The sequence below is a fragment of the Macadamia integrifolia genome, chromosome 14 (genome assembly GCF_013358625.1).
Source record: "Macadamia integrifolia cultivar HAES 741 chromosome 14, SCU_Mint_v3, whole genome shotgun sequence".
Classification (NCBI taxonomy): domain Eukaryota; kingdom Viridiplantae; phylum Streptophyta; class Magnoliopsida; order Proteales; family Proteaceae; genus Macadamia; species Macadamia integrifolia.
The window spans coordinates 23,925,550-23,934,835 of NC_056570.1; the positions used below are offsets into that span (position 1 = coordinate 23,925,550).

Consider the following 9,286-nt stretch of genomic DNA (forward strand, 5'->3'; position numbering starts at 1 on the left):
GGGGGGTGGGGCGGGGGGGGGGGCTTACCCACCATCCCGCTCTTGGGCCCTTGCTCTACTACAGGACTAAAGCTCTGGGTTTTTGGCGAAGTGATGGTTGAAGGTCATTTCAATATTAGTTTTGGTTATTTCCATGGCTGAAATGCAGCCCAGGGAAATTGTCCCACTTTGTTAGAGAGGACCATGAATTAGTTTTGCATGCAACATCTCATTCTTTGAGTCCCTAGGTTGGCCAATAATTCTCTCCTTATATAGCTTGTTAAGGACTTGTGATTGTGGACCTTGGAGGGATTATAATAAAATGCTGTCTTTCTGTATTCTTTTTTTCTGTAAGGTGTTGTTTAAGGGGGAGAGGGGTAAGATAAGGACCAAGCTCCACCAACTGTGCTAAGCTTGTCTCCTCAAATGTAGGCTTTAAGGAAAGAAACTTCACACACAGTAAGGCCTCGCTTTGCCATGACCCGACTTGTCTTGGCACATGCACATGTGAAAACAAACCCTGAACCCCTCGGAGATAAGAGAGCAAAGTGAGTCTTTCTTTATTCTTTGTATCTCTAGAGCTTTGCAATGGCTTTTAGATAGGAAAACGGAAGTTCTGTTAAGCTTGTGTGTGATTAGAGAGCTTAAGTTGTGATGGTGCTAACATCAACTCTGGGGCCGGTAGGATAGCATGAGACCTATGTATGTCAAGAAGATTAATTTCTAATTGATCCAGATATTGATCCTAGGTTTATTAATTTATGTGCTATTTATTGTATTATTCAGTTGTTGGGTGAATTTCACTTGCATACTTAATTTTAAATTTCTTTATCATGCTATGTGTTGCTTTTGTATCCAAAGTTGTATTGTCACATACAGATGTTTGCGGGGCTACTCAATCTGGAGTCATTGGATCTGTATTTATCATTATTATTCCCCCAGCTATCAATATAATTAAATGAGAACATTTTTTTCCCTCGAAGCAACAAAAACTTTTGGTTTCCTTCAAATGATCAAATTATGCTTGATTTTTAACAAAGAATCAATAACATTATAGTAGAAAATTTTCCAACGTGATATTTCAAGAATAATTTTCTTCTTGCCCACATTCAATCCACTGCCATCTGCATTTTCCATTTGGGTCAAATGACTATGTTGGCAAGAAGGGCATATCTTAGCTCATCTGCAGAATATTGTTATTTCTTCTGACAGAACATTTATGAGTACTTTCTATTATCTTTCTGCTATTCTAACTTTTCATTAACCAGAATTTTATGAATTAATTAGCCACAACGTCAGCTGATCTGTTCTTGCCTACCGCAGGTTCCTTTGGAAGTAGTGCATCCCCTTGATCCTGAAAAGTTGAATGGAGTAAAGCTTAGCTTGTCCGGTGATCATCAGTTCATAAATGCTGGCCTTGCTGTTGCTCTTTGTAGATGCTGGCTTCGAAGGACAGGAAAATCAAAGGAGCTTTTTGTAAGTTTTCGTTAACTCTGTTGACCCTGAATCATGGTTTGAAATGTCAAAATACTGGCAAACTATTTCAGTTTTGACATTGATTGAAACGATATGGCATCCGAATTGAGGGATTGACGCTGGAAAATTGTAGAGGAATAGGAGGTAACACGAGTGACTGCTTCAAAAGAAAAAGAACTCCCCACCCAAAGGAAATCCACATAAGGGATAAGAAAACTCAAAAAGAACTACTTCTTCTCAAAGGCTCAAATGAAATTATTAATAAACTCCTAGTATCCATTACATTCACTGGTATAAGCTTATATAGATGAGCATGGGATGACCTTCCAAGCATAGGCAATTTCCAAGAATGAAATTACGACTAATTGGAAAGACAAACAACTATCCAATAGGAAAGGATGTTGGGAACCTTGAAGGGCATTTTCTACATCTTGAAGAGTCTAGAAACATAATGGTTGAAGTGCCCAAGAAGTTCTAGAACTAAATTTAAATGGAAGTTGAACTAAAAATATGAATTCTGGAATTCTAAGTGTCTGCAATCAGCCCAAACACATTTTTCCAAAATGGCCATAACTTTTTCTAGAAAATAGGCTATCTTAGCTGGGTTTAAACCATGGGTAGCAAGTCTGCGTACGGGATTTCCCTTATTAGGTTTTTTTTTTTTTTTAATGGAATCCACATTAGCATAGGCTATCTTAGCTGATTTTGGTTATGGAATTTCCCATTCCAACTCTTAACTCTTACCTTTATCTAATTCCACATCAAATTTAAGTCATAGGCATGTAGGACTTAAAGTTCGACTATGTTTTGAGTTAGTTTCCTTCTTTATTTCAGTTTCCTGGTTAGTTTAGTATACCTTATTAGTAAGGATTGGGTTAGGCCTTTCCTTTTTAATGTCTAAGTCTAATTTGAGTCTTTTATAAAAGTTTGTAAGAGGGCCTAGTATTGTGTGCGAATTTTGATTAATGAAAAGGCTATCGCTGCTCTCCATCTCCATTGGTGAAGAATCTCTTGTGTTTGATCAAGAAATCCCTTGTGTTCAATCAAGGAAGGGATTTGTGTTTGATCCAATCAACACCTTGCAGTGTGAAGCCCGGGTGGTTCAATCTTGTGATCTTGCTGTCTTCTTGATACTGGTTATTAGTTCTTATTCTCAGATTACTAACATTGACAAGTAAGTTGTGCTTTATTTTCTGCAACTAGAACTCCATCTCATTGAAGTTCATATGCAGCACTTTTTTTTAAGATTAACACATTAAAGTAAACCAGCTACCCGATTTGACTGAATTTTGGAATTAAGCTTAAGAATACTAACGTAGGGATTTGACTCAAATCTCAGCCAATTCTAACCAGGAGTAAAATCTCTATTCTAGCCTTTTCTCGTAAAGACCCTGTTTTCATTCCTTAAATCTGATTCTGATTTCTTAACCTATTAAGCTTCTGCTATAGTTTATTTTCATATCTGAAACCTATACTTCATCTTCAACCCCTGAACCCTAAAGTGGTTAAATTACTTTTTTTCCCTTCTCCTCGTATTACTAAGATACATCATATTTTATGATCCAGCCTTTGGATCCATCTGAAACTTTCGGCAGCTATACTATACTCTGATTTGGCGACTCAACCTGAGTCTTGAGTCATTCTCACCACCTGATTTTAGTGTTTATGTGATTCTCGTAAATCTGGATTTTATTCTCTGTCTAAAGATCTTGTCCGGCTACTGTATTGATCATTAAAATTTAGTGCTACATTACAGAGGGAGTTGGAGGCACCATTATCAGTTTGGCATAAAGTGGCCCCAGGAGCAATAGGCCAAGCTTCAGAATCCTGCGCAAGGCCCAGGAAGCATAAGAAATAAATGGAGTAATCCAAATAGAATCATTGTGTAGAAGACCATATATGACCCAGTCTGCCCAGATACTTTTCTTATTAGCCATAAGCTTCCAGATCAGCTTGAGAATACCAGCTGAATTACATCTTTGATTCTTCTCGAGCCAAGACCTCCCTCGCGGTTGCGAAAGACAGTGGCTCAGCTGGTAGAGTGAAGGAATCTGGAGTGCTCCTTCCTTTGGAAAGGTACTGACACCCCCCGTTTCTTTCACCCCATTCGTTGGGCCTCAATCTATCTCCCAAAGCTGGAATGAGGCCTAGGTTTGCATAGAATCAAGGATGCTAATTGTTCTGTCCTTCTAAAGCTCATCTAGAAGCTTGTCTCCAAACATAACAACATATGGGTCTCTTGGGTCTATTCCTCCCTCCTGAGGAAAGACACCTTTTGGGCCATTTCTCCTTCCTCCAACTCCTCTTGGGTCTGGTGGCAGCTCCCCAATTCCAGGTCCACTGCCTTCCAAGCTGCTTCCTCCTCTAGTTAGATAACCGACACCCCTTTAGGTTCCTCCTGCTTGTGGATCCCAGAGTTGTTTACTCTTCTGGCTTGGCCAGAGACCTCCCTGATGAGCACATTTATGTGTAAAATCTAGGGTAGTAAAACATGCATTTTACATATTTAGAATGGAGCTACCTTGGGTTTTACTCTTTTTTTTCAGGTTTTATATTTTCAAGGCCTTAAGGACTATCGGGTGCTATATCTCTAATTTTACACGTAAAGAGGTCCTATTTCTTTTTATGGTTGCGAAGAGGATGAAATTCTGAGTAAGATGGAAGTGTTCAATTGCAAGTGCACATTCGTATGGTCAACCGTACAAGTGATTATTCTTTTCAGGTCAGAAAAAGAATAATGGATCATAACTGAACTAAGATGCAGAACCAACCCATCTGCAGTTGTCCTAAGGGTATAAGGAATATTCCAAATACCAACAAGGATCGATGGACCACATCCTTAAGTGATTGAAAATTCGTTTTTGGTAACAACTACCTAGCATAGTTGGTGAGTTGTGGTGTGCAAAATCCCTTGCTTATTAGGAGGTCTCAAGTTCAAACCTCTTAGTTGCCATTTTGTTGAGGTTTTTTTTAGAAGATTTTCTCTCTCCTACTCATCACTTAAAGGAGGTCGGCCAAGATAGTTGTACGCAAGTTTGAAGAAGAGAGAGAAAATAAAGAGAAAAAAATAGGAAAGAAGAAAAAAAAGAAAAGAAAAGACAAGGGCATGGATGGAATTTCCCATTAAAATAGAATATTGTCCAAATCCAAGCAAGAAAAATCGGCCAAAGGGGGTTTCTTGTGCAATAAGAGAGAAAAATAGAAAAAGGGAGAAAAAAATAGGAAGAAAAAGGCAAGAAAAATCGTGGGAGATCTCTCTCCACACGTTTTCTCTCTTCTCTCTCCTCTCTCCTCCACTTCATCAACAAGATAAAAAAAATATTTTTTTTAGAAGCTAAAATCTTTAGCTTCCCTCCCCCATTCTCTATATAATAGAATTAACACAAGGGGAGGAAGCACTTCATTCTTCTTCTAGGGGTTTTTTCTTAGTTACTCTATCTCTTTCTCTAGTTTTCTCTTTCTCTAACTCTTGTTTTAGGTTTATGCTTTAAACATTTTTGTAAGTTCTCTTTATTCAATTAATGCAAGCACTTTTATTTTTAATTCAGTCTTTTATTTTTATTGTTTAAACAATTGAAGTTGTAATTTTCAAGTTCTAGTTCTAGGCTTAATTCTAATTGACAAGAACAGGCTATGAAGCATGTCTTTCAAGTTCAATTTTTTTTTCTTCAGATTTGTTTTCTCTAGTACTAGAAATTTCAGATTTGGTTTATTCCAGATCTAGTTTTTAATACTGGTAGTATCTCAAATCGATCAAGTTTTCAGTTCAAGGGATGAAGTTCAAGTAAGTAGGCTCCTTCAGTAGTCTTCTCTCCCCCCTCTTATTCCCTCTTCTGACTACCCTTTCTTTCTTAATTTAAGATTTTAATTTCAGGCGTTACATTATTGCTATCCCTTTCCCCCAAGGTTCATGGCTAGTGTATGTGTTGGCTTTGCCCCTCCTAGCCATAGAACCATCAATTTATTTCTTTTATTTTAATTGTCTTCCTTTCCCTAAAGCCAAGTAGAGTAACCCTTGTAAGAGTGACTCTCTGGTCAAGTAGGGAATCTCATATTATGATGCATCCCTCGGGCTAAGTAGAGAAACCTACTTGTGAGTCTCTCTCTAGCTTTATCCCTTTTCTTTTACTTTATTTTTATTTCAGTATTTTTTTTCCTTTATTATTTTTTTTAATTGCGTGGGTTGTTTATTTTCAGTTATTTATTTATTTAATTTTAATTGCGTGGCTTGCGTCTTTAAATTCTTAGATGTCGAATGATTAGGACATTATTTTCGATACATATGTTTAGGACGGTAATTAGAATTAGATCACAACCATTAATCAGTTCACTTTTGCATTATTAAAAGAAAAAAAAATAAAGTGGTTGCTCTCCCTGTGTTCAACCCGTAGCTACACTGATCTGTACGCTTGCGGTTACATTTTAAAATCTCAAACAAGTTTTTGTGGTTCCGTTGCTGGGACCATAACCGACATCCCTTTGGGTTCCTCCTGCTTGTGGGTCCCAGAGCTGTTTACTCTTCTGGCTTGGCCAGAGACCTCCCTGTGGCCTCAATCATTTCCAATGGTGCCTGATCCCCTCCCATGTTCCCCTCTCATCTCCTCCCTTTGGTTCTCCCTCCCCCCTTCTTCCTCCCCCTTCCCTTATTTCTTTTGATAGGGTTATTTGGCCCCGCTCCCTGTCTGGCCACTTTAGCTGCTCCTCAGCTTGGAACCTTATCCATTATAGAGGCCCTATTGTCTTGTGGCACAAGATCATCTGGTTTGCTAGCCACATCCCTCATCACACCTTCAACATCTGGAGAGCCCTCTCTAACTTCCTTCCCACCCAATCCTTCCTTATCCACTGTCACATTTAGGTCAACCCCCCCCCCCACACACACCTGTTGTCTCTGTTGGAATGTTACATGAAGACTCAAACCATATTTTCTTTTAATGCCCCCTTTCCACCTCGGTTTGGAAAAGAGTCATTTCCTCCTGCTAGCCTACCAGAAGAAGACCTCTCCCTTTTCATAGAGAATGGATTTGAGTTTATATGATTTTTGCTGGCAACTCTATTTGTGATACTGGTGGGAAGCTTGATTTTGGTGCCAACATCAACCATATCTGGATGGAGTGCAACCTTCGTAGATGGACTTCCAACTTTAGATCCTTCAACTGATTTGGAATGTCATCTTCTTCAATGTTAGCTCTAAATTGGTTGCTTTATTAACCCATCATCGCTCAATCCATCCCCAAGGAACAGGCTCACTATTTTGTCCTAGGGTCTCCACATCCCTTCTTCCCCCCTTGGTTAGGGGCTTTTGTTGTTTTGCCTTGTTTTGTTTGCTCCCCTTTGGAATTTGTATAGCCCCCCTTTTATTCCTCTTTGGTAACGAATTTATAATTCACCCCTAAAAAAAAAGGGACTCCAACTCCTTGATGGTGGTCTGAAGCAACCTAAAAATAATCGACCAACAGATGTAACATTACTGGTGGAATGATCTGATCAATTCCGACCGATATAAGAGAGAAGCTTGCTTTTATAAGATGAAGTTTCTTATGAATAAGGTTCAGCATAGGAGTGCACTGGTGAGCTGTCAACCTAGCTGAAATCAAAGGTTAGACCAAGTACTTGACCGGAAGATGACCAATGGAGAACCATGTCTTCTCAATCAAACCAACCTTGTCAACATTAGAAACCCCAACCAAGAATAGGAGAGATTTGGAGGGGTTTATTTGAACGCCCGACAACCTCTCAAAATGCTGCAAACAAGACATTATGTTTTCAAGGGAGACCATGTTAGACCACCATGTTCTCCTCGGAGAAGATCATGAGATTGCCCGCGAGGGCAACGTGAGTCAGCTTAAGTTGCTTAACAGCCTTTTTGGAATGGGAGAGATAAGCTGATGATCCATACAACACAAGATGCTTCTGGAAAGAGCTTCAAGAGCAAGGGTGATGATGTATGGAGAGAGAGAACAGCCCTGGCGAATACCCATAGTAGAGGCAAAGTAATCAGACGAACTACCATTGACAAGCATTGAGAAGCACAAAGAGGAGATACAGTGATGAATCAAATTAACAAACACTAGGGGGAAGGCCATCTTATACAGAACCTTAGAAAAATAGTCCCACCACAAAGATTCGAAGGCTTTCTGAATGTGGATCTTCATGAAGACAGTTAGGGAATGAGATTTTCTGTCAAATCCTCGGACAATCTCATTGCATAGGGTGATATTATCCGAGATACTCATGTTGGTGATGAAAGCTGATTGATTATCATTGACAAGAGAGTCAACCACCAACTTAAGCCTATTGGCGTGACTTTGGCAATGACACATATGCGTGCCCACACATGACAGCTAGGGAAAAGAAGTGGAGAAATCTCCCTTTGGCACTTCCCAAGAGTCAAATACTCTACCTCCATGCTCTAGTACAATGTTCGCTACTGTTTCACCTAAAAGCTCAAACTTATAAGGAAGGTATGTATACATCAACAACACCTTCCTTCTTGGGGATGGGGCAAGGAAGGTGTGGTTGATTCCCTTTATTTGTATAGGGTTGAAAATGAAACTCGTAAGGGCCTTGATGAGGATCTTTAATAATGTCCCAGGTAGTGGAAAAGAATCCCATGCTAAAGCCATTAGAGCCAGGGGCTCTATTAGCTTTGTGAGAGTAGACCGCTGCTAAGATTTCTTTCTTAGAGGGGATAGCCTGGAGGGTGCTCATAAGGTGACTAGGAATGGACTTATCAAGCAGATTCTCAAAGATTGGCCCGTGGATTCCATAGAAGATGACCTAAAGATCAACTGCCTCTGCTTCAATATCTTCAATCGGCGGAGATAGGTTCTTGAACTTATTCCTACGATGAGTATTTTTTTACGGCTTGGATAAAGGCCCTAATAATGGCTGTTCAATTGGGCTTGTCAATTTGTCAGAGGTTGCATATTTTCTGGGGAACATGCTATTTCAAACAAAACTGGTGGACATACTTTTCTAACGGCTAAAGGTTCATGAAATGAAATAAGAATCTGAAGGATTGTTTGATAAATATGACAAGACCAATATGTTGTTGCAATATTAAATCTTGTAACCAAAACCAGAAACCAGAAGAGAGAAGAAGAAGAGAAGAGGAAGAAGAATGAGAGAAGAAGATGAAGCTGATAGCAGTCCAAAACAGAGCAGCCTACGATCAGTCCAGAATGAGACTGATCGCAGGTTATTATGTTATATTTATAGCATAAAACAATAAACCCAAATTACAAGACTGCCCTTTACATAAGGATAAAACCTTAACAGCCAAGTAGGAACCCGATAGGACCAAAAGGCTCCTATCGGGTCCTGAGATTAGCACTAATCCCTTATCGGGATTAGCGTCAATCTCCACACTCCCCCTCAAGCTAGAGCATACACATCAACCATGCTCAGCTTGGTACAACCATTGCGAAAAGTAGGGGTAAACAAAGACTTAATGAACATGTTAGCTAACTGATCCGATGAAGGAACAAACGGAGTCTAAATCAGCCTCTTCAGAACAGCATCACAAACAAAATGGCAGTCCACTTCTATGTGTTTGGTCCTTGTTTGAGATTTAAAATATAACCGCAAGCGTACGGATCAGTGTAGCTACGGGTCGAACACAGGGAGAGCAGCCACTTTATTTTTTTATTTCTTTTAATAATGCGAAAGTGAACCGATTAATGGTTGTGATCTAATTCTAATTACTGTCCTAAACATATGTATCTAAAATAACGTCCTAACCATTCGTCATCTAAGAATTTAAAGACGCAAGCCACGCAATTAAAATTAAATAAATAAATAACTGAAAATAAACAACCCACGCAATTAA

At 39.3% G+C, this 9,286-nt stretch overlaps 1 protein-coding gene across 6 annotated transcripts in view; it reads left to right on the forward strand.

Moving 5' to 3' along the window:
- LOC122061580 (folylpolyglutamate synthase-like) overlaps positions 1 to 9,286 on the forward strand; it is a 63,324-nt gene that overhangs the window by 41,958 nt on the left and 12,080 nt on the right. For all 6 annotated transcript variants that reach the window (XM_042624922.1, XM_042624927.1, XM_042624926.1 and 3 more), the window contains one exon: positions 1,303 to 1,455. In XM_042624922.1, coding sequence (XP_042480856.1) covers positions 1,303 to 1,455 — 153 coding nt within the window. The remainder of the gene's footprint in view (positions 1 to 1,302; positions 1,456 to 9,286) is intronic.